Source organism: Oncorhynchus nerka, linkage group LG15 (assembly GCF_034236695.1).
Source record: "Oncorhynchus nerka isolate Pitt River linkage group LG15, Oner_Uvic_2.0, whole genome shotgun sequence".
Taxonomy (NCBI): domain Eukaryota; kingdom Metazoa; phylum Chordata; class Actinopteri; order Salmoniformes; family Salmonidae; genus Oncorhynchus; species Oncorhynchus nerka.
In genome coordinates, this window is record NC_088410.1 from 15,275,527 (window position 1) to 15,300,443 (window position 24,917).

Consider the following 24,917-nt stretch of genomic DNA (forward strand, 5'->3'; position numbering starts at 1 on the left):
CTGGTTACTGGTATCTATTACCGCTGATCAATCTGACTGTCTGGTTACTGGTATCTATTACCGGCTGATCAATCTGACTGTCTGGTTACTGGATCAATCTGACTGTCTGGTTACCGGTATCTATTACTGATCAATCTGACTGTCTGGTTACTGGTATCTATTACCGTCTGATCAATCTGACTGTCTGGTTACTGGTATCTATTACCGCTGATCAATCTGACTGTCTGGTTACTGGTATCTATTACCGGCTGATCAATCTGACTGTCTGGTTACTGGTATCTATTACGGGCTGATCAATCTGACTGTCTGGTTACTGGTATCTATTACCGGCTGATCAATCTAACTGTCTGGTTACTGGTATCTATTACCGGCTGATCTGACCTCCAACTCCAACAGTCATTATCTAGACTTCTAAATCTGTTGCTGCAGGAAACTAACTAAACTACCCTGACCCTCATCACACATCCAATCCTGACTGTCTCTTCACCCTATCTTCCTTGCCATGGAAAACGGTGACTTCAGAGATATTCCCCAGTTGACCCCCAAATAAATACCCTCCAGGGAGATAGACAGACTTTGAGCTTTTGAGGTCAGTTTGATGTTGGTACCAGACAGATGTTTTGGGACTGGTGTGTGTCTGATTAGGACAGAGACAGATATAGAGTGTATATATGGTTCTGGTTTAGCTGGTGTAGGGAGGACATAAAGAGGCCAACCAAGACATCAGAAGTCCCTCTCTCTCTCTCTCTCTCCTCCTTCCTTCCCTTCCTCCCTCCCCCTCCCCCTCCCTCCCATGTCCTGGAGCATTAACACTCTACTTACCTTAAACACCCTGTCAGCCATGGCAACCAGTCATCACTGTTCTGGTTTGTTGCCATGGCACAAACTGTGACAGACGGCGACATCAATCCGCTTGTGTGGTGGGTGTGTGTAGGTGTGTGTGTGTGTGTGTGTGATCAATCTGACTGTCTGGTTACTGGTGTGTGTGTACCGTGTGTGTCAATGTGTGTGTTTGTGTGTGTGTGTTGTGTGGTAGGTGTGTGTATGTAGTGTGTATGTATGTGTGTAGGTGTGTGTGTGTATAGGTGTGTGATCAATCTGTGTGTGTGTCTGTGTGTGTGTGTGTGTGTGTGTGTGTGTGTGTGTGTGGTTACTGTGTGTGTGTGTGTGTGTGTGTGTGTGTGTGTGTGTGTGTGTGTGTGTGTGTACGGTGTGATGTGTGTGTGTCTATCTGTGTGGTGTATGTGTGTGTAGGTGTGTGTGTGTGTGGTGTGTATGTGTGTGTGTAGGTGTGTATGTGTGTAGGTGTGTGGTTAGGTGTGTAGGTGTGTAGGTGTGTGTGTGTGTGTGTGTGTGTCTGTGTGTGTGTGTGTGTGTGTGTATCTGTGTGTGTGTGTTTCCAGATAATCTGGTGGAGTCACACAAAGAGTGCTGGGTCACGCTTATAGAAGACTGATCACATTACCAAGACATTATCCCTGTTTCAACTCTGGAGCAGCGAGAGAGAACGGGTTAGGACGGGGACAGAGAAGGGTTTATGGGGTGTGTGGGGTACTGGGGTTTATGGGGTGTGTGGTGTGTGTGGTCTGTGTGTGTGGTGTGTGTGTGGGGTGTGTACTGGTGTGTGTGGTGTGTGTGTGTGTGTTGGGGTGTGTGTGTCTTAGCCGTGAGATCAATCTGACTGTGTGGCAGCACGGTTAACAACACACGCATCCATCACTGTCTCATTAATTTCATCAACTATAGATTTTGTCTGCTGAAATATATGGAATTATGAAAATTACTGGTATCTAGGTAGGTAGGTAGGTAGGTAGGTAGGTCAATCTAACTGTCTGGTTACTGGTATCTAGGGGTAGGTGGCTGGTAGGCAGGTAATCTGACTGTCTGGTTAGGTAGGTATCTAGATAGGTAGGTAGATAGGTAGGTAGGTAGATAGTCTAGGTAGGTTAGGTGGTATCTAGGTAGATACTAGGTCAATCTGACTAGGTCTGGTTAGGTAGGTGGTAGGTCTAGGTTAGGTAGGTAGGTAGGCTGATCAGGTATCTGAGGGTGGTCTGGTAGGTAGGTAGATAGGTAGGTAGGTGGTAGGTCAGTAGGTAGGTGGTAGGTAGGTAGGTAGGTAGGTAGGTAGAGGTAGGTATAGGTAGGTAGGTGGTAGGTCTGGTTAGGTAGATAGGTATCTATTTAGGTAGGTTGTAGAGGCAGGCAGGTAAGGTGTCTGTTTTAGGTGGGCAGGGGCAGGCAGGTCTAGGTTAGGTCTTCACTCAGGCAGACTGTCTGGTTACTGGTATCTAGGCAGGTATGGTCAATCAACTGTCTAGGTTAGGTGGTATCTAGGTAGGTACTGGTAGGTCTGTCTGGTTAGGTAGGTTAGGTAGGTGGTAGTCTTCACTCACTGTCTGTTTGTAGGTAGGTATGGTCTGAAATATATCTGTACTGTTTAGCTACTTTTAACTTTTGGTAACTTCACTCACTGTCTGTTTGTTATGGTCTTCACTCACTGTCTGTTTGTTATGGTCTTCACTGTCTGTTTGTTATGGTCTACACTGTCTGTTTGTTTGTTTGTTATGGTCTTCACTCACTGTCTGTTTGTTATGGTCTTCACTGTCTGTTTGTTTGTTATGGTCTTCACTCACTGTCTGTTTGTTTGTTATGGTCTTCACTCACTGTCTGTTTGTTATGGTCTTCACTGTCTGTTTGTTTGTTATGGTCTTCACTCACTGTCTGTTTGTTATGGTCTTCACTCACTGTCTGTTTATTATGGTCTTCACTCACTGTCTGTTTGTTATGGTCTTCACTCACTGTCTGTTTGTTATGGTCTTCACTCACTGTCTGTTTGTTATGGTCTTCACTCACTGTCTGTTTGTTATGGTCTTCACTCACTGTCTGTTTGTTATGGTCTTCACTGTCTGTTTGTTATGGTCTTCACTGTCTGTTTGTTATGGTCTTCACTGTCTGTTTGTTTGTTTGTTATGGTCTTCACTCACTGTCTGTTTGTTATGGTCTTCACTGTCTGTTTGTTATGGTCTTCACTGTCTGTTTGTTATGGTCTTCACTCACTGTCTGTTTGTTATGGTCTTCACTCACTGTCTGTTTGTTATGGTCTTCACTGTCTGTTTGTTATGGTCTTCACTCACTGTCTGTTTGTTATGGTCTTCACTGTCTGTTTGTTATGGTCTTCACTCACTGTCTGTTTGTTATGGTCTTCACTGTCTGTTTGTTATGGTCTTCACTCACTGTCTGTTTGTTATGGTCTTCACTGTCTGTTTGTTATGGTCTTCACTGTCTGTTTGTTATGGTCTTCACTCACTGTCTGTTTGTTATGGTCTTCACTGTCTGTTTGTTATGGTCTTCACTCACTGTCTGTTTGTTATGGTCTTCACTCACTGTCTGTTTGTTATGGTCTTCACTGTCTGTTTGTTATGGTCTTCACTCACTGTCTGTTTGTTATGGTCTTCACTCACTCTGTTTGTTATGGTCTTCACTGTCTGTTTGTTATGGTCTTCACTGTCTGTTTGTTATGGTCTTCACACTGTCTGTTTGTTATGGTCTTCTGTCTGTTTGTTATGGTCTTCACTGTCTGTTTGTTATGGTCTTCACTCACTGTCTGTTTGTTATGGTCTTCACTCACTGTCTGTTATGTCTGTTTGTTATGGTCTTCACTCACTGTCTGTTTGTTATGGTCTTCACTCACTGTCTGTTTGTTATGGTCTTCAACATCTGTTTGTTATGGTCTTCACTCACTGTCTGTTTGTTATGGTCTTCACTGTCTGTTTGTTATGGTCTTCACTGTCTGTTTGTTATGGTCTTCACTGTCTGTTTGTTATGGTCTTCACTGTCTGTCTCTTCACTGTTTGTTTGTTATGGTCTTCACTCACTGTCTGTTTGTTATGGTCTTCACTGTCTGTTTGTTATGGTCTTCACTCACTGTCTGTTTGTTATGGTCTTCACTCACTGTCTGTTTGTTATGGTCTTCACTCACTGTTTGTTATGGTCTTCACTCACTGTCTGTTTGTTATGGTCTCCACTCACTGTCTGTCTGTTATGGTCTTCACTCACTGTCTGTTTGTTATGGTCTTCACTCACTGTCTGTTTGTTATGGTCTTCACTCACTGTCTGTTTGTTATGGTCTTCACTCACTGTCTGTCTGTTATGGTCTTCACTGTCTGTTTGTTATGGTCTTCACTCACTGTCTGTTTGTTATGGTCTTCACTCACTGTCTGTTTATTATGGTCTTCACTGTCTGTTTGTTATGGTCTTCACTGTCTGTTTGTTATGGTCTTCACTGTCTGTTTGTTATGTTATGGTCTTCTTCACTGTCTGTTTGTTATGGTCTTCACTCACTGTCTGTTTGTTATGGTCTTCACTGTCTGTTTGTTATGGTCTCCATCACTGTCTGTCTGTTATGGTCTTCACTCACTGTCTGTTTGTTATGGTCTTCACTCACTGTCTGTTTGTTATGGTCTTCACTGTCTGTTTGTTATGGTCTTCACTCACTGTCTGTTTGTTATGGTCTTCACTGTCTGTTTGTTATGGTCTTCACTCACTGTCTGTTTGTTATGGTCTTCACTCACTGTCTGTTTGTTATGGTCTTCACTCTGTTTGTTACTTCTGTTTGTTATGGTCTTCACTGTCTGTTTGTTTGTTATGGTCTTTATGGTCTCACTGTCTGTTTGTTATGGTCTGTTCAACTCTTGTTATGGTCTTCACTGTCTGTTTGTTATGGTCTTCACTGTCTGTTTGTTATGGTCTTCACTGTCTGTTTGTTATGGTCTTCACTGTCTGTTTGTTATGGTCTTCACTGTTTGTTATAGTCGTCTGTTTGTTATGGTCTTCACTGACTGTCTGTTTGTTATGGTCTTCACTCACTGTCTGTTTGTTATGGTCTTCACTGTCTGTTTGTTATGGTCTTCACTGTCTGTTTGTTATGGTCTTCACTGTCTGTTTGTTATGGTCTTCACTGTCTGTTTGTTATGGTCTTCACTGTCTGTTTGTTATGGTCTTCACTGTCTGGTTTGTTATGGTCTTCACTCACTGTCTGTTTGTTATGGTCTTCTACTGTCTGTTTGTTATGGTCTTCACTCACTGTTTGTTATGGTCTTACTGTCTGTTTGTTATGGTCTTCACTCAATCTTCTTCACTGTCTGTTTGTTATGGTCTTCACTGTCTGTTTGTTATGGTCTTCACTCACTGTCTGTTTGTTATGGTCTCACTGTCTGTTTGTTATGGTCTTCACTCACTGTCTGTTTGTTATGGTCTTCACTGTCTGTTTGTTACTCACTGTCTGTTTGTTATGGTCTTCATCACTGTCTGTTTGTTATGGTCTTCACTGTCTGTTTGTTATGGTCTTCACTGTCTGTTTGTTATGGTCTTCACTGTCTGTTTGTTATGGTCTTCACTGTCTGTTTGTTATGGTCTTCTACTGTCTGTTTGTTATGGTCTTCACTGTCTGTTTGTTATGGTCTTCACTGTCTGTTTGTTATGGTCTTCACTGTCTGTTTGTTATGGTCTTCTGACTGTCTGTTTGTTATGGTCTTCACTGTCTGTTTGTTATGGTCTTCACTGTTTTTGTTATGGTCTTCACTGTCTGTTTGTTATGGTCTTCACTGTCTGTTTGTTATGGTCTTCACTGTCTGTTTGTTATGGTCTTCTACTGTCTGTTTGTTATGGTCTTCAATCTGTTTGTTATGGTCTTCACTGTCTGTTTGTTATGGTCTACTGTCTGTTTGTTATGGTCTTCACTCACTGTCTGTTTGTTATGGTCTTCACTGTCTGTTTGTTATGGTCTTCACTTGTCTGTTTGTTATGGTCTTCACTCACTGTCTGTTTGTTATGGTCTTCACTGTCTGTTTGTTATGGTCTTCACTGTCTATTTCACCGTCTGTTTGTTATGGTCTTCACTCACTGTCTGGTTATGGTCTTCACTCTGTTTGTTATGGTCTTCACTGTCTGTTTGTTATGGTCTTCACTCACTGTCTGTTTGTTATGGTCTTCACTGTCTGTTTGTTATGGTCTTCACTGTCTGTTTGTTATGGTCTTCACTGTCTGGTTATGGTCTTCACTCTATTTGTTATGGTCTTCACTCACTGTCTGTTTGTTATGGTCTTCACTCACTGTCTGTTTGTTATGGTCTTCACTCACATGTCTGTTTGTTATGGTCTTCAACTGTCTGTTTGTTATGGTCTTCACTGTCTATTTGTTATGGTCTTCACTCAATCTGTTTGTTATGGTCTTCACTGTCTGTTTGTTATGGTCTTCACTCTATTCTGTTTGTTATGGTCTTCACTCTACTGTCTGTTTGTTATGGTCTTCACTGTCTGTTTGTTACTTCACTCACTGTCTGTTTGTTATGGTCTTCACTGTCTGTTTGTTACTGGTCTTCTACTATGGTCTTCACTCACTGTCTGTTTGTTATCTTCTAACTGTCTGTTTGTTATGGTCTTCACTACTTTTGTTATGGTCTTCACTCACTGTCTGTTTGTTATGGTCTTCACTCACTGTCTGTTTGTTATGGTCTTCACTGTCTGTTTGTTATGGTCTTCACTGTCTGTTTGTTATGGTCTTCACTACTGTCTGTTTGTTATGGTCTTCACTCACTGTCTGTTTGTTATGGTTATGGTTTGTTATGGTCTTCACTCACTGTCTGTTTGTTATGGTCTTCACTCTGTCTGTTTGTTATGGTCTTCTCACTGTCTGTTATGGTTATGGTCTGATCAATCTCACTGTCTGTTTGTTATGGTCTTCACTTTCTGTTTGTTATGGTCTTCAATCTGTCTGTTTGTTATGTCTATGGTCTTCACTCACTGTCTGTTTGTTATGGTCTTCACTCACTGTCTGTTTGTTATGGTCTTCACTACTGTCTGTTTGTTATGGTCTTCATCACTGTCTGTTTGTTATGGTCTTCACTGTCTGTTTGTTATGGTCTATCTGGTTATGGTCTTCACTCACTGTCTGTTTGTTATGGTCTTCACTCACTGTCTGTTTGTTATGGTCTTCACTCACTGTCTGTTTGTTATGGTCTTCACTGTCTGTTTGTTTGTTATGGTCTTCACTCACTGTCTGTTTGTTATGGTCTTCACTCTGTCTGTTTGTTATGGTCTTCACTGTCTGTTTGTTATGGTCTTCACTGTCTGTTTGTTATGGTCTTCACTGTCTGTTTGTTATGGTCTTCACTGTCTGTTTGTTCAATCTTCACTGTCTGTTTGTTATGGTCTTCACTCACTGTCTGTTTGTTATGGTCTCACTCACTGTCTGTTTGTTATGGTCTTCTCACTGTCTGTTTGTTATGGTCTTCACTCACTGTCTGTTTGTTATGGTCTTCTCACTGTCTGTTTGTTATGGTCTTCACTGTCTGTTTGTTATGGTCTTCACTGTCTTTGTTACTTGTCTGTTTGTTATCTCTTCACTGTCTGATTGTTATGGTCTTCACTGTCTGTTTGTTATGGTCTTCTACTGTCTGTTTGTTATGGTCTTCATCAATCTGTTTGTTATGGTTTCACTCACTGTCTGTTTGTTATGGTCTTCTTCACTGTCTGTTTGTTATGGTCTTCACTCACTGTCTGTTTGTTATGGTCTTCACTCTGTCTGTTTGTTATGGTTACTGTCTGTTTGTTTCATCTCTTCACTCACTGTCTGTTTGTTATGGTCTTCACTGTCTTTGTTACTGTCTTCATCTATTGTTTGTCTTCACTCACTGTCTGTTTGTTATGGTCTTCACTCACTGTCTGTTTGTTATGGTCTTCACTGTCTGTTTGTTATGGTCTTCACTCACTGTCTGTTTGTTATGGTCTTCACTCACTGTCTGTTTGTTATGGTCTTCTACTGTCTGTTTGTTATGGTCTTCATCTGTTTGTTATGGTCTTCACTGTCTGTTTGTTATGGTCTTCACTCTGTTTGTTACTGTCTGTTTGTTATCTTCACTGTCTGTTTGTTATGGTCTTCACTGTCTGTTTGTTATGGTCTTCACTTCACTGTCTGTTTGTTATGGTCTTCACTCTGTCTGTTTGTTATGGTCTTCACTGTCTGTTTGTTATGGTCTTCACTGTCTGTTTGTTATGGTCTTCACTCCGTTATGGTCTTCACTCTGTTTGTTATGGTCTTCACTGTCTGTTTGTTATGGTCTTCACTCTGTTTGTTATGGTCTTCACAATCTGTTTGTTATGGTCTTCACTGTCTGTTTGTTATGGTCTTCACTGTCTGTTTTGTTATGGTCTTCACTGTCTGTTTGTTATGGTCTTTATGGTCTTCACTGTCTGTTTGTTATGGTTTGTTATGGTCTTCACTGTCTGTTTGTTATGGTCTTCACTCACTGTCTGTTTGTTATGGTCTTCACTGTCTGTTTGTTATGGTCTTCACTCTGTCTGTTTGTTATGGTCTTCACTCACTGTCTGTTTGTTATGGTCTTCACTCACTGTCTGTTTGTTATGGTCTTCACTGTCTGTTTGTTATGGTCTTCACTCACTGTCTGTTTGTTATGGTCTTCACTGTCTGTTTGTTATTCACTCACTGGTCTTCTATCTGTTTGTTATGGTCTTCACTCTGACTGTCTGTTTGTTATGGTCTTCACTCACTGTCTGTTTGTTAATCTTCACTCACTGTCTGTTTGTTATGGTCTTCACTCACTGTCTGTTTGTTATGGTCTTCACTCACTGTCTGTTTGTTATGGTCTTCACTGTCTGTTTGTTATGGTCTTCACTCACTGTCTGTTTGTTATCTTCACTCTGTCTGTTTGTTATGGTCTTCACTCACTGTCTGTTTGTTATGGTCTTCACTGTCTGTTTGTTATGGTCTTCACTGTCTGTTTGTTATGGTCTTCAATCTGTCTGTTTGTTATGGTCTTCACTGTCTGTTTGTTATGGTCTTCACTGTCTGTTTGTTATGGTCTTCACTCACTGTCTGTTTGTTATGGTCTTCACTCACTGTCTGTTTGTTATGGTCTTCTGACTGTCTGTTTGTTATGGTCTTCACTCACTTCACTCACTGTCTGTTTGTTATGGTCTTCTGTTTGTTACTCACTGTCTGTTTGTTATGGTCTTCACTCTGTTTGTTTGTTTGTTATGGTCTTCACTCACTGTCTGTTTGTTATGGTCTTCACTGTCACTGTCTGTTTGTTATGGTCTTCACTCACTGTCTGTTTGTTATGGTCTTCACTCACTGTCTGTTTGTTATGGTCTTCACTGTCTGTCTGTTTGTTATGGTCTTCACCACTGTCTGTTTGTTATGGTCTTCACTCACTGTCTGTTTGTTATGGTCTTCACTGTCTGTTTGTTATGGTCTTCACTCACTGTCTGTTTGTTATGGTCTTCACTGTCTGTTTGTTATGGTCTTCACTGTCTGTTTGTTATGGTCTTCACTGTCTGTTTGTTATGGTCTTCACTCACTGTCTGTTTGTTATGGTCTTCACTGTCTGTTTGTTATGGTCTTCACTGTCTGTTTGTTATGGTCTTCACTCTGTTTGTTATGGTCTTCACTGTCTGTTTGTTATGGTCTTCACTGTCTGTTTGTTATGGTCTTCACTGTCTGTTTGTTATGGTCTTCACTCACTGTCTGTTTGTTATGGTCTTCATGGTCTTCACTGTCTGTTTGTTATGGTCTTCACTGTCTGTTTGTTATGGTCTGTCTGTTTGTTATGGTCTTCACTCACTGTCTGTTTGTTATGGTCTTCACTCACTGTCTGTTTGTTTGTTATGGTCTTCACTCACTGTCTGTTTGTTATGGTCTTCACTCACTGTCTGTTTGTTATGGTCTTCACTGTCTGTTTGTTATGGTCTTCACTCACTGTCTGTTTGTTATGGTCTTCACTGTCTGTTTGTTATGGTCTTCACTCACTGTCTGTTTGTTATGGTCTTCACTCACTGTCTGTTTGTTATGGTCTTCACTGTCTGTTTGTTATGGTCTTCACTACTGTCTGTTTGTTATGGTCTTCACTCACTGTCTGTTTGGTTATGGTCTTTTGTTACTCACTGTCTGTTTGTTATGGTCTTCACTGTCTGTTTGTTATGGTCTTCACTGTCTGTTTGTTATGGTCTTCACTCACTGTCTGTTTGTTATGGTCTTCACTGTCTGTTTGTTATGGTCTTCACTGTCTGTTTGTTATGGTCTTCACTGTCTGTTTGTTATGGTCTTCACTGTCTGTTTGTTATGGTCTTCACTGTCTGTTTGTTATGGTCTTCACTCACTGTCTGTTTGTTATGGTCTTCACTCACTGTCTGTTTGTTATGGTCTTCACTGTCTGTTTGTTATGGTCTTCACTCACTGTCTGTTTGTTATGGTCTTCACTCACTGTCTGTTTGTTATGGTCTTCACTCACTGTCTGTTTGTTATGGTCTTCACTCACTGTCTGTTTGTTATGGTCTTCACTGTCTGTTTGTTTGTTATGGTCTTCACTCACTGTCTGTTTGTTATGGTCTTCACTCACTGTCTGTTTGTTATGGTCTTCACTGTCTGTTTGTTATGGTCTTCACTCTGTTTGTTATGGTCTTCACTCACTGTTTGTTATGGTCTTCACTCACTGTCTGTTTGTTATGGTCTTCACTCACTGTCTGTTTGTTATGGTCTTCACTCACTGTCTGTTTGTTATGGTCTTCACTGTCTGTTTGTTATGGTCTTCACTGTCTGTTTGTTATGGTCTTCACTCACTGTCTGTTTGTTATGGTCTTCACTCACTGTCTGTTTGTTATGGTCTTCACTCACTGTGTTTGTTATGGTCTTCACTGTCTGTTTGTTATGGTGTTCACTCACTGTCTGTTTGTTATGGTCTTCACTGTCTGTTTGTTATGGTCTTCACTCACTGTCTTTTGTTATGGTCTTCACTGTCTGTTTGTTATGGTCTGTCTGTTTGTTATGGTCTTCACTGTCTGTTTGTTATGGTCTTCACTGTGTCTGTTTGTTATGGTCTTCACTGTGTCTGTTTGTTATGGTCTTCACTCACTGTCTGTTTGTTATGGTCTTCACTCACTGTCTGTTTGTTATGGTCTTCACTCACTGTCTGTTTGTTATGGTCTTCACTGTGTCTGTTTGTTATGGTCTTCACTGTCTGTTTGTTATGGTCTTCACTACTGTCTGTTTGTTATGGTCTTCACTGTCTGTTTGTTATGGTCTTCACTGTTTGTTATGGTCTTCACTGTTGTTTGTTATGGTCTTCACTACTGTCTGTTTGTTATGGTCTTCACTCACTGTTGTTATGGTCTTCACTCTGTTTGTTATGGTCTGTCTGTTTGTTATGGTCTTCACTCACTGTTTGTTATGGTCTTCACTCACTGTCTGTTTGTTATGGTCTTCACTGTCTGTTTGTTATGGTCTGTCTGTTTGTTATGGTCTTCACTCACTGTCTGTTTGTTATGGTCTTCACTGTCTGTTTGTTATGGTCTTCACTGTCTGTTTGTTATGGTCTTCACTGTCTGTTTGTTATGGTCTTCACTCACTGTCTGTTTGTTATGGTCTTCACTGTCTGTTTGTTATGGTCTTCACTCACTGTCTGTTTGTTATGGTCTTCACTCACTGTCTGTTTGTTATGGTCTTCACTGTCTGTTTGTTATGGTCTTCACTCACTGTCTGTTTGTTATGGTCTTCACTCACTGTCTGTTTGTTATGGTCTTCACTGTCTGTTTGTTATGGTCTTCACTCACTGTCTGTTTGTTATGGTCTTCACTGTCTGTTTGTTATGGTCTTCACTGTCTGTTTGTTATGGTCTTCACTCACTGTCTGTTTGTTATGGTCTTCACTGTCTGTTTGTTATGGTCTTCACTGTCTGTTTGTTATGGTCTTCACTCACTGTCTGTTTGTTATGGTCTTCACTGTCTGTTTGTTATGGTCTTCACTGTCTGTTTGTTATGGTCTTCACTGTCTGTTTGTTATGGTCTTCACTCACTGTCTGTTTGTTATGGTCTTCACTCACTGTCTGTTTGTTATGGTCTTCACTCACTGTCTGTTTGTTATGGTCTTCACTCACTGTCTGTTTGTTATGGTCTTCACTGTCTGTTTGTTATGGTCTTCACTGTCTGTTTGTTATGGTCTTCTGTCTGTTTGTTATGGTCTTCACTCACTGTCTGTTTGTTATGGTCTTCACTCACTGTCTGTTTGTTATGGTCTTCACTCACTGTCTGTTTGTTATGGTCTTCACTCACTGTCTGTTTGTTATGGTCTTCACTGTCTGTTTGTTATGGTCTTCACTCACTGTCTGTTTGTTATGGTCTTCACTCACTGTCTGTTTGTTATGGTCTTCACTGTCTGTTTGTTATGGTCTTCACTGTCTGTTTGTTATGGTCTTCACTCACTGTCTGTTTGTTATGGTCTTCACTCACTGTCTGTTTGTTATGGTCTTCACTCACTGTCTGTTTGTTATGGTCTTCACTGTCTGTTTGTTATGGTCTTCACTGTCTGTCTGTTTGTTATGGTCTTCACTGTCTGTTTGTTATGGTCTTCACTCACTGTCTGTTTGTTATGGTCTTCACTCACTGTCTGTTTGTTATGGTCTTCACTCACTGTCTGTTTGTTATGGTCTTCACTCACTGTCTGTTTGTTATGGTCTTCACTCACTGTCTGTTTGTTATGGTCTTCACTCTGTCTGTTTGTTATGGTCTTCACTCACTGTCTGTTTGTTATGGTCTTCACTCACTGTCTGTTTGTTATGGTCTTCACTGTCTGTTTGTTATGGTCTTCACTCACTGTCTGTTTGTTATGGTCTTCACTGTCTGTTTGTTATGGTCTTCACTCACTGTTTTTGTTATGGTCTTCACTCACTGTCTGTTTGTTATGGTCTTCACTCACTGTCTGTTTGTTATGGTCTTCACTCACTGTCTGTTTGTTATGGTCTTCACTGTCTGTTTGTTATGGTCTTCACTCACTCTGTTTGTTATGGTCTTCACTCACTGTCTGTTTGTTATGGTCTTCACTCACTGTCTGTTTGTTATTTGTTATGTCTTCACTCACTGTCTGTTTGTTATGGTTTGTTATGGTTCACTCACTGTCTGTTTGTTATGGTCTCACTGTCTGTTTGTTATGGTCTTCACTCACTGTCTGTTTGTTATGGTCTTCACTCACTGTCTGTTTGTTATGGTCTTCACTCACTGTCTGTTTGTTATGGTCTTCACTGTCTGTTTGTTTGTTATGGTCTTCACTCACTGTCTGTTTGTTATGGTCTTCACTCACTGTCTGTTTGTTATGGTCTTCACTGTCTGTTTGTTATGGTCTTCACTGTCTGTTTGTTATGGTCTTCACTCACTGTCTGTTTGTTATGGTCTTCACTGTCTGTTTGTTATGGTCTTCACTGTCTGTTTGTTATGGTCTTCACTCACTGTCTGTTTGTTATGGTCTTCACTGTCTGTTTGTTATGGTCTTCACTGTCTGTTTGTTATGGTCTTCACTGTCTGTTTGTTATGGTCTTCACTGTCTGTTTGTTATGGTCTTCACTGTCTGTTTGTTATGGTCTTCACTGTCTGTTTGTTATGGTCTTCACTGTCTGTTTTATGTTTCACTCACTGTCTGTTTTTGTTATGGTCTTCACTCACTGTCTGTTTGTTATGGTCTTCACTGTCTGTTTGTTATGGTCTTCACTGTCTGTCTGTTTGTTATGGTCTTCACACTGTCTGTTTGTTATGGTCTTCACTCACTGTTTGTTATGGTCTTCACTGTGTCTGTTTGTTATGGTCTTCACTCACTGTCTGTTTGTTATGGTCTTCACTCACTGTCTGTTTGTTATGGTCTTCACTGTCTGTTTGTTATGGTCTTCTTGTCTGTTTGTTATGGTCTTCACTGTCTGTTTGTTATGGTCTTCACTCACTGTCTGTTTGTTATGGTCTTCACTGTCTGTTTGTTATGGTCTTCTCACTGTCTGTTTGTTATGGTCTTCACTGTCTGTTTGTTTGTTATGGTCTTCACTGTCTGTTTGTTATGGTCTTCACTGTCTGTTTGTTATGGTCTTCACTGTCTGTTTGTTATGGTCTTCACTCACTGTCTGTTTGTTATGGTCTTCACTGTCTGTTTGTTATGGTCTTCACTGTCTGTTTGTTATGGTCTTCACTGTCTGTTTGTTATGGTCTTCACTCACTGTCTGTTTGTTATGGTCTTCACTGTCTGTTTGTTATGGTCTTCACTCACTGTCTGTTTGTTATGGTCTTCACTGTCTGTTTGTTATGGTCTTCACTGTCTGTTTGTTATGGTCTTCACTGTCTGTTTGTTATGGTCTTCACTGTCTGTTTGTTATGGTCTTCACTGTCTGTTTGTTATGGTCTTCACTGTCTGTTTGTTATGGTCTTCACTGTCTGTTTGTTATGGTCTTCACTGTCTGTTTGTTATGGTCTTCACTGTCTGTTTGTTATGGTCTTCACTGTCTGTTTGTTATGGTCTTCACTCACTGTCTGTTTGTTATGGTCTTCACTCACTGTCTGTTTGTTATGGTCTTCACTGTCTGTCTGTTTGTTATGGTCTTCACTCACTGTCTGTTTGTTATGGTCTTCACTCACTGTCTGTTTGTTATGGTCTTCACTCACTGTCTGTTTGTTATGGTCTTCACTCACTGTCTGTTTGTTATGGTCTCCACTCACTGTCTGTTTGTTATGGTCTTCACTGTCTGTTTGTTATGGTCTTCACTCACTGTCTGTCTGTTATGGTCTTCACTCACTGTCTGTTTGTTACAACTGAACCAAATTAGAACTTAGATTTGAAATTACAATGTCAAACTTTTTCTGTCATTGTGTTTCCTCTCTCTCTCTGTCTCTCTATCTGTAGTTGCCATCGGAGACAGCGTCGTTAGATACAGAGTTTCCCATGGCGACGGTGGAGCTCCTCCCCCGGCTGTGTCACATGGTGAAGGGGGAGCTGGGATACGGGTTCAACCTCAGACCCAGTGACAGAACTGGTGGAGGTAGGGCCAGATCGAGAGCGAGAGAGAGAGACAGTCTGTGTGTGTGTGTTACCTCAGACCCCGGGACAGGCTGGTGGAGGTAGGGCCAGATCGAGAGAGAGAGAGAGACAGTCTGTGTGTGTGTGTTACCTCAGACCCCGGGACAGGCTGGTGGAGGTAGGGCCAGAGAGAGAGAGCGAGAGAGAGACAGTCTGTGTGTGTGTGTGTGTTACCTCAGACCCCGGGACATGCTGGTGGAGGTAGGGCCAGAGAGAGAGAGAGAGAGAGAGAGAGAGTCTGTGTGTGTGTGTGTGTTACCTCAGACCCCGGGACAGGCTGGTGGAGGTAGGGCCAGGGCCAGATTGAGAGAGAGAGAGAGAGAGAGACAGTCTGTGTGTGTGTGTTACCTCAGACCCCGGGACAGGCTGGTGGAGGTAGGGCCAGAGAGAGAGAGAGAGAGAGAGAGACAGTCTGTGTGTGTGTGTTACCTCAGACCCCGGGACAGGCTGGTGGAGGTAGGGCCAGAGAGAGAGAGAGAGAGAGAGAGAGAGAGACAGTCTGTGTGTGTGTGTTACCTCAGACCCCGGGACAGGCTGGTGGAGGTAAGGCCAGAGAGAGAGAGAGAGAGAGAGAGACAGTCTGTGTGTGTGTGTTACCTCAGACCCCGGGACAGGCTGGTGGAGGTAGGGCCAGAGAGAGAGAGAGAGAGAGAGAGAGAGAGAGTCTGTGTGTGTGTGTTACCTCAGACCCCGGGACAGGCTGGTGGAGGTAGGGCCAGATTGAGAGAGAGAGAGAGAGAGACAGTCTGTGTGTGTGTGTGTTACCTCAGACCCCAGGACAGGGTGGTGGAGGTAGGGCCAGATTGAGAGAGAGAGAGAGAGAGACAGTCTGTGTGTGTGTGTTACCTCAGACCCCGGGACAGGCTGGTGGAGGTAGGGCCAGAGAGAGAGAGAGAGACAGTCTGTGTGTGTGTGTGTGAGAGACAGGCTGGTGGAGGTAGGGCAGTCTGTGTGTGTGTGTGTTACCTCAGACCCCGGGACAGGCTGGTGGAGGTAGGGACAGAGAGAGAGAGAGAGAGACAGTCTGTGTGTGTATGTGTGTGTGTGTTACCTTAGACACACACACACACAGATGAGATTAGCTTAGATAAGAGCTTATTACATGGACTTTGGCAGGTTAGGTTGCCCTGTAGGGTTAGTGTGGGAGGGAGGGAGGGAGGGGGTGCATTTGTGTGTGTGTGTGATTCAGGACACATTAGGAATGTGTAGGATGAGAGAGAGAGTGAGAGAGAGAGCGAGAGAGAGAGAGAGAGAGAGAGATATGCCAAATTAAAATTAAACTAAATCAGATTACAGATCACTGCCTTCTCTCTCGCTTACATCCCAGTTGACATGCACACAACACACAGACATACATTTAGCAATAAAGCAAGTATTTTCAAATCTAGTTTAAAATCAGCCCTAGATGTATAAATCAGAGATTCTGGATACCTGACAGAGATTCATGCAGGTCAGTTAAGAACAAATAGTCATTTCCAATGTCTGTAAAACTACTCCTCTCCTCCCCAGGTGAATGGAGGCCAATGGTTGAGGCAGCTCTATAAACATTTTACATGTGGCTAATAACATCATCCATTCACTCATGAATTCATCCTCTTCTCCTCCCCCAGGTGAATGGAGGCCAATGGTTGAGGCAGCTCTATAAACATTTTACATGTGGCTAATAACATCATCCATTCACTCAGGAATTCATCCTCCTCTCCTCCCCCAGGTGAATGGAGTGAACATCATCCATTCACTCATGAATTCATCCTCCTCTCCTCCCCCAGGTGAATGGAGTGAACATCGAGGCGTTGAGACACTCAGAGGTGGTGGCGTTTATACGTGGCGGGGGGGACGAGACACGCCTCCTGGTGGTCGACGCGGAAACAGACGAGCTGTTCAAGAGGCTCGGGGTCACGCCCACCAGCACACATGTCAGAGGTCAAAGGATGTCTTTCTCTCTCTCTCTCTCTCTCTCTCTCTCTCTCTCTCTCTCTCTCTCTCTCTCTCTCCTCTCTGTCTCTCTCTCTCTCTCTCTCTCTCTCTCTCTCCTCTGTCTCTCTCTCTCTCTCTCTCTCTCTCTCTCTCTCTCTCTCGGACAGAAATCCACACACACGACTCATATTTGCATCTAAACCATTAATGACCACAAACATATTTCAGTTTGAAGGATTAATCTCTAAGGATTTTGTCAAGTTGCTCATGTGGTTTGTTCCTGCGTTCCAGAGGTCTATGTGGACGAGCCAATGACAGACAGCGCCCCACCCACCCCCTCTTCAACCACTGACCTCCCTCCAATGGATCCACCAATCATCAACGTCACCCTGACAGGCTCACCAATCACAAACGGCTCGCCCAATTCACAGACCAATTCCCAGTACTCACGTGGCTCGACTACCCAATCAGAATTCAGCAGCTCAGATATGAGCATTCAGGTGAGTGTGTGTGTGTGTATGTGTGTGTGTGTGTGTGTGTGTGTGTGTGTGTGTGTGTGTGTGTGTGTGTGTGTGTGTGTGTGTGTGTGTGTGTGTGTGTGTGTGTGTGTGTGTGTGTGTGTGTGTGTGTGTGTGTGTGTGTGTGTGTGTGTGTGTGTGTGTGTGTGTGTGTGTGTGTGTGTGTGTGTGTGTGTATCCTGTAGCAAGTTTATGGTTTGCTGTATGTAAACATGTAACATGTATGTAACACGTATGTAAACATGTAACATGTATGTAACACGTATGTAACATGTAACATGTATGTAAACATGTAACATGTAACACGTATGTAAACATGTAACATGTATGTAACACGTATGTAACATGTGTAATATGTCATGTGTGCAGAACTGGGTTCAAATACTATTTCAAATATCTCAGTTACTTTCACATACATTCAAAGTAAGTATTCAAATATATTTTATTTGAAAAGACAAGTAGTTTAATATGTTTTATGTATTTTGAAAATACTCAAAGACACTCCCATGTGTGTGTGTGTGTGTGTGCATGCCTGCGTACGTGTATCTGAATACCTGTGTGTGTGTGTGTGTGTGTGTGTGTGTGTGTGTGTGTGTGTGTGTGTATCTCTAGGTCCCTGAGGATTATGAGCGCCGTGTTTCAGACCCGTTCCTGGACAGCGGACTGCATCTGAGTCCCACGGCAGCCGAGGCCAAAGAGAGGGCCCAACACGGCAAGAAGAGAGCGCCCCCTATGGACTGGAGCAAGAAACAGGAGATCTTCAGCAACTTCTGAGAACCACACAGAACCACACAGAACCACACAGAACCACACAGAACCTTCACAACCATGTTCTTAAGTCCCTCAAGGTTGGTAAAGGTCTGGCACAGTGACACACCATAACCAATGTTGGCCGTGCGCAGTAGATCATCAGCCCGGAGACAATGTCATCGTGAGAAATTAATAGAAAAAGGCAGCCAATGTTCTGTGGTGAGAGGCGATAGGACGACCTCCCACTGCTGCTCGGCTGACGTTCGTTATGGTGTGTCATGTGACAGAGCTTCACCAGCCAATGTTCTGTGGTGAGAGGCGATTCGTTATGGTGTGTCATGTGACAGAACTTCACCAGCCAATGTTCTGTGGTGAGAGGCGATAGGACGACCTCCCGCTGTGCACGGCTGACGTTCGTTATGGTGTGTCATGTGACAGAGCTTCACCAGCCAATGTTCTGTGGTGAGAGGCGATTCGTTATGGTGTGTCATGTGACAGAGCTTCACCAGCCAATGTTCTGTGGTGAGAGGCGATTCGTTATGGTGTGTCATGTGACAGAGCTTCACCAGCCAATGTTCTGTGGTGAGAGGCGATTCGTTATGGTGTGTCATGTGACAGAGCTTCACCAGCCAATGTTCTGTGGTGAGAGGCGATTCGTTATGGTGTGTCATGTGACAGAGCTTCACCAGCCAATCAAGATAAAAGGCTGCAGTGGCTCCGAAACAACTCTGAGAAAAACACAGAAAGCCTCTGTCTCCGGCAGGATCTGAACCCTGGTCTCCCACGGGACAAACCAACATCTTAACCATTAGACAAAGAGGAAATTCCCTACGGTCTGAGGGCCAACACTTATTGTGAAGTCACAAGCGGGGCTCCCTCATCACGTGACCATGAGCAGCCAATGACCGTCCCATGTGTGCTACACCTCCATATGCCACTACTAGGGATTATTACAGTAGCTTAGGATGAGGATAAATCATGTTGATGTATTTAGCCAGGATAATTGACTCAGTTCCACTTGTTTCCATGGCTCTTGTTTCCATGGCTCCTAAACGTTTCTCAGAGCTGTGACTTTACTGAAAGTTTTTTTTTCCTTCTACAGCAACTAGTAAGAAACATTCACTGGCCCAACCGCCACACACCGAACCCCACCTCTTCACCCTCCACAGAAAAACAGGGTGGATTGTTTCCCAAAAGACTGAGATGTGGGCCCGTATCCACAAAGTGTCTCAAAGTAGGAGTACTGATCTAGGATCAGTTTTGAGGTTTTTTCTATGTCATAATGAATACAATAAATTGTATAGGGAAGAGTCTGATCCTAGTTGTATTAGATCTCACTGACTGAGGTAAGAACGTCAGGACACCATAACATCCGGGCCGGCTTACAGATGTGACCCCTGTGGCCGGGTCTTCCTCTCACGGAGTGGACTTCACGGTCACAGCAGATGCTGCGCTAAGATCTAACTCCAAGGCACAATACATCTATGGTTTCACGAGACTGCGATGCCGACCACTATTGTCCAGGGTTCCAGACGGAACTCTTTTCAGGTCATATATAACCCTTTTTGGTTCCACATAGAACCTCTTGTTCCAAATAGAACTCTTGAAAGGCTGCTGTTTGGAACCTAAAGGGGTTATCGTCTGACCTGACCTGGTTCTACCTGGAACCTTTTCCAGAGGGTTCTACAGGGACAAATGGTTCTACATAGACCTTTTGAGAGTATAGAAGCGAGCTTCTCAGATGTATAAATGAGGTACGTAGGAACCACATCACGTCATAGACACGGACGTCTGAATGATGGACAGACTGAGGGGATGAATCAAAGTCATCTGACCGTGAGATGAAGAGAGTCTGAGAAACAGAGACAAACGCTCAAATGAGTGTGATGGGCGCCACAGAGGTAGAGAAGGAAAGTCCAGGATCTCAATGGATTTTCAGATGAAGAGACACAAGTTACTAAAGTCCTTTGTAATGAGTGAAGAGGAGACACATTGGGAATTGGGTGCATTGCATTGGGTTGACTGAACTCTACTGCAGAAATGTTGCCTAAACTGCAGAGAGAGACTTGTGTCAATGTGTTGCCAACAAATGCCTGAACGGTTAGCCATTAAGATAAAAACACTATTTATGTGATTATGACTGAGTTATATTATTCTGTGATATTATTAGCAATTTGTTTACAAACTGTGTTCTTCTAGTATTTAAATATTTGGTTTTTATTCTGTTACAATTTCCGGTTAGAAAGTAAGACATACCCAGCTAGCTTTGTCTGTCTCTGCTGTCCAGAACAGAACTCTGAGTTGAAGGAAGACATGTGAGGATCCTGGTTAAGCTCTAGATTTGTTTATATTTGTTTAATCATATTATTGTTTGTGGTTGTATCCCACTTTCAATGTCCTCAAACATTCATCTCTTTTTAGAGGAATTAATAAATGGATCCATTTTAGTTCGCTTGACTAGTTGGATACGAAGCTAAGCTAGTGTCAGTGCAGTCCGATGTCTCAGTGCCGGGATTCAATCAGATCAGCGCTAGATCTGCATTGTAGCACGGATGACATTTAAAGGTATTTTTTTTTTTTTTTAACCTTTATTTAACCAGGCAAGTCAGTTAAGAACAAATTCTTATTTTCAATGACGGCCTAGGAACAGTGGGTTAACTGCCTGTTCAGGGGCAGAACGACATATTCGTACCTTGTCAGCTCGGGGGTTTGAACTTGCAACCTTCCGGGTACTAGTCCAACACTCTAACCACTAGGCTACCCTGCCGCCCCAAATTAACAATTGAGCCGATATGTGCAGAATTTGCCGTGAATGCGGTCTTCTGCGATCGCGGGAACTTTCCCTTTAAATGGTGAATAGCTGACAAAGAGTGATCGGCTTGAATCCCGGCCTTACTTTTAATTTGATACTCTCCAGTTGTAGATTTGTATCTAATGTAACTAAGTTACTTTTAATTTGGTCATCTCTCCAGTTGTAAATTTGTATCTAATGTAACTTAGTTACTTTTAATTTGATCATCTCTCCAGTTGTAGATTTGTATCTAATGTAACAAAGTTACTTTAAATTTGATAATCTCTCCAGTTGTAAATATGAATATACTGTAACCAAGGCTATTATATGAACACAAAGTGGACTGGACATTAATATGAAATAAAATGACAAAATAAATGTATAACACTGTCGTTATGTATTGTTGTAGATGAGCAGTGGTATGGTTTCTCTTTTGTTGCACCATCTCTTCACAATCAATATGATCTAGAATAATTCTTAAATGTGTTTTGAGGGGACATTTTCTCACATATTTTAAAGTGATATATGGTAGATAGATCCCACTTGTCAGAGGCAGTGATGCCAAACATGTCGACATGTGAAAAGTGAAAGCAGGAACAAGTGTATGGTCTCACTAGCTCAGAGATGTACAGTTACATGCTGTGGCCACCAGATGGAGACAACTCCCCAGTCAATGAATTACAGGAGCAGCCTTTATTATTATTATGTTAAGCACATTGAACCGCATGTGTTGTAAATAATGTGCTGTATAAATAACGTTTGATTCATTGATTAAACAGAGACATGCTAAACAGTGGTCTTCTCAGGAGGATGTAACCGACAGAACATTCAGATAGAAATGTATCATGTAGAACAGAAATGATTGCCTGTCCAATAGAACTGAAATTGGTGTGAACTCTATTCAATCTATTTCTATCTGCAACGTTCAAGGTGTTTCACGTCCCTGAATACACCCCAGAAGTAGGATGAAGTTGCCCATAGACACTGATGTAAGGCCAGCTGTGTATTAGACTCCCCTAATGATTAATGATTGAGTTGTGAGTGGTGGTGTAACCTGATCTGAGACCTGTGTCTAAGGGGGGCCATGCTGCAGGAAGTGATAGAGGAGCCTTAACAACAGAGTTGTGAGCAATGTTCCCTCTAATATTCTTTCCGGGGCTGAGCAAATTTCAAGTTTTACTGTGAACACTGAGGCTATACCAGCTTTAAGTTACAATTTTAACAGTGGCCAAGTAGGCTACTGTGGCTATTTGATCATAATGTAGGTCTATCAGAGGAGACTACCATCAAAACAATGTAGAAAATGCATCCCATAACATTTTAACATGGAAATAGCTGTTTTATCATTCAGCCTACAGTAGCAGCCAATGTGTGGTGTTCAATGTAGCCTACATTCTACTAGACGTTTGAAAAACACATGCAGGGCTTGTTGACATGAACCTGTTTATCCACTTGTCCTTCAGACAAGGAGGTGACTGAAAATGTTGTTGAGTCGTTTGATGCAAGAAACCACTTTATGAAATTAAATGCATTATTATTCTCATCCCATTATTACAGAGAATCAGACTAATTATGCTTCCCTCTGCCGATTGGCTACTTAGCTTATTCAAGCCTGTCTCAAATGCCCCTTTAATTAAGACAAAAAAAGCTCTTTACCGGAGTCACTTTTCAAATGATGTCTAGAAATGCACAGGTGTTGTGTCTTGTAGGAAACAAACACTCCCCTACTGCTGACTATAACTGATCTATAACTGGGCTAATAACTCACTAACTAGTAAAGGATATGAACAAATGTGCACACGTGGCTACATGCATCTCTCACTTTGATCTCAAAACAAGCTCATCTACTCACGACCGCTGATTCTGTAAAGACAGTCACGTTCAACGTGAATGGCACATGTATGGTAGTGGGTTATTTGCATATAGGCCTTACTGCAGCTCTGATTGGTTACGGCGCACCGGTCTGTTTAGACTAGAGTATGTGCATGTCAATGCAATAGAATCCTACTCTGTTAAGTTCTGTCTACAACAAAGTCTCTTGAATCGTTGGTTTTGTTTCGGTATGTTTGATTGAAAGTAGCTAATAATTGCGTTGATTCGATCCCAATTCCCACAGTAAAGGGTTGATAGTGGTACCTAACGGGGGAAACTAGACAGTTGAGGAAGGTTCAATCTCGTGCTTCTCTGCACGGGCTGGTTTTATTTCTGCTCCCTGGGGAGCTGCGCACATTGGTTGTGAGTGGTGGAACCTGATCCCAGACCTGTGTCTCAGGGGGCCGTGTTGCAGGAAGTGATAGAGCAGCCTGAACAGCAGCTGCTTAATGACACACAGTATCTGCTAGAAGGGGCAACAACAGCATTGAACGAGGACAAACACTGTACAGACAAACAGGAAGTCTAACACATTTACACACATGAAAAGGCAAACACATAAAACAAGTTCACTGTAAACACACAGACACTCTTTCTCTCTCCCTGTAGGTGTGTGTGCTGGTGTGTTTACACGGGTGTGTGTGCGCTGGTGTGTTTACTCGGGTATGTGTGTGTGTGTGTGTGCGATGGTGTGTTTACGCGGGTGTGTGTGTGCGCTGGTGTGTGTTTACGTGTGTGTGCGTAGCGTTCAGCCTCATTTCCCCCCATGACTTTCGTGCTGGTTTATTTAGCTTGATTTTACAAAGCAGCTCTTCACACACATGGCAATGTAACACATGGCAATGTATATAGACTGGCAGACAGTCTTTCAACAGCATAGTGTGTGTTGTCTTTCATCAGTGAGTGTTTATGAGCAGTAATATAAACTGTACAACTCAGACAGGAACACATGGAGACCACCTGTATCTGTCTCTATTTACCTCTCTCCTTCATTGTCTCAGTCTGTCTCTCTCTTACTTCTCTCCTTCATTGTCTCAGTCTGTCTCTCTCTTACCTCTCTCCTTCATTGTCTCAGTCTGTCTCTCTCTTACCTCTCTCCTTCATTGTCTCAGTCTGTCTCTCTTTACCTCTCCTTCATTGTCTCAGTCTGTCTCTATTTACCTCTCTCCTTCATTGTCTCATTCTGTCTCTCTCTTTACCTCTCTCCTTCATTGTCTCAGTCTGTCTCTCTCTTTACCTCTCTCCTTCATTGTCTCAGTCTGTCTCTTTACCTCTCCTTCATTGTCTCATTCTGTCTCTCTCTTTACCTCTCTCCTTCATTGTCTCGGTCTGTCTCTCTCTTTACCTCTTTCCTTCATTGTCTCAGTCTCTCTCTCTCTCTCTCTTTACCTCTCTCCTTCATTGTCTTAGTCTGTCTCTCTCTTTTCCTCTCTCCTTCATTGTCTCAGTCTCTCTCTCCCTTTACCTCTCTCCTTCATTGTCTCATTCTGTCTCTCTCTCTTTACCTCTCCTTCATTGTCTCAGTCTCTCTCTCTCTTTACCTCTCTCCTTCATTGTCTCAGTCTCTCTCTACCTCTCTCCTTCATTGTCTCAGTCTGTCTCTCTCTCTCTTTACCTCTCTCCTTCATTGTCTCATTCTGTCTCTCTCTCTTTACCTCTCTCCTTCATTGTCTCAGTCTCTCTCTCTCTTTACCACTCTCATTCATTGTCTCAGTCTCTCTCTTTACCTCTCTCCTTCATTGTCTCAGTCTGTCTCTCTCTCTCTTTACCTCTCTCCTTCATTGTCTCAGTCTCTCTCTCTCTCTTTACCTCTCTCCTTCATTGTCTCAGTCTCTCTCTCTCTTTACTTCTCTCCTTCATTGTCTCAGTCTGTCTCTCTCTCTCCTTCATTGTCTCAGTCCTATTCTATTCTGGGGCTATAATTCTATTCTGGGGCTGTACAATCCCTGACACACACACACATTGCAAAAAACCCTTGAGTTAATAAAGCCGCATACAGACATGGTGTCTTTCTTGAGTCAGGCAGCTCCAAAATGCAGGTGTTTCAGCCCAGTGCTGTCTGTGGTGGAGGGGCAGCCAGAGCGTAGGATACAGAGCGTAGGCGTTAGTTATCTTCTCTATAGTTGCACCGTGATTGGCTCAGTGTTCTGTCACTCATGGGGACACTA

General features: G+C 42.6%; 1 protein-coding gene across 1 annotated transcript in view; it reads left to right on the forward strand.

Annotated features, from left to right (window-relative positions):
• Positions 1–21,651, forward strand: part of LOC115118379 (Na(+)/H(+) exchange regulatory cofactor NHE-RF2) — a 45,558-nt gene extending 23,907 nt beyond the window's left edge. Inside the window, exons 3-8 of the mRNA XM_065000658.1 lie at positions 14,728–14,863; positions 15,435–15,444; positions 15,873–15,894; positions 16,671–16,824; positions 17,110–17,318; positions 17,949–21,651. Coding sequence (XP_064856730.1) covers positions 14,728–14,863; positions 15,435–15,444; positions 15,873–15,894; positions 16,671–16,824; positions 17,110–17,318; positions 17,949–18,110 — 693 coding nt within the window. The 3' untranslated portion in view covers positions 18,111–21,651. The remainder of the gene's footprint in view (positions 1–14,727; positions 14,864–15,434; positions 15,445–15,872; positions 15,895–16,670; positions 16,825–17,109; positions 17,319–17,948) is intronic.
• Positions 21,652–24,917: the final 3,266 nt, after the last annotated feature.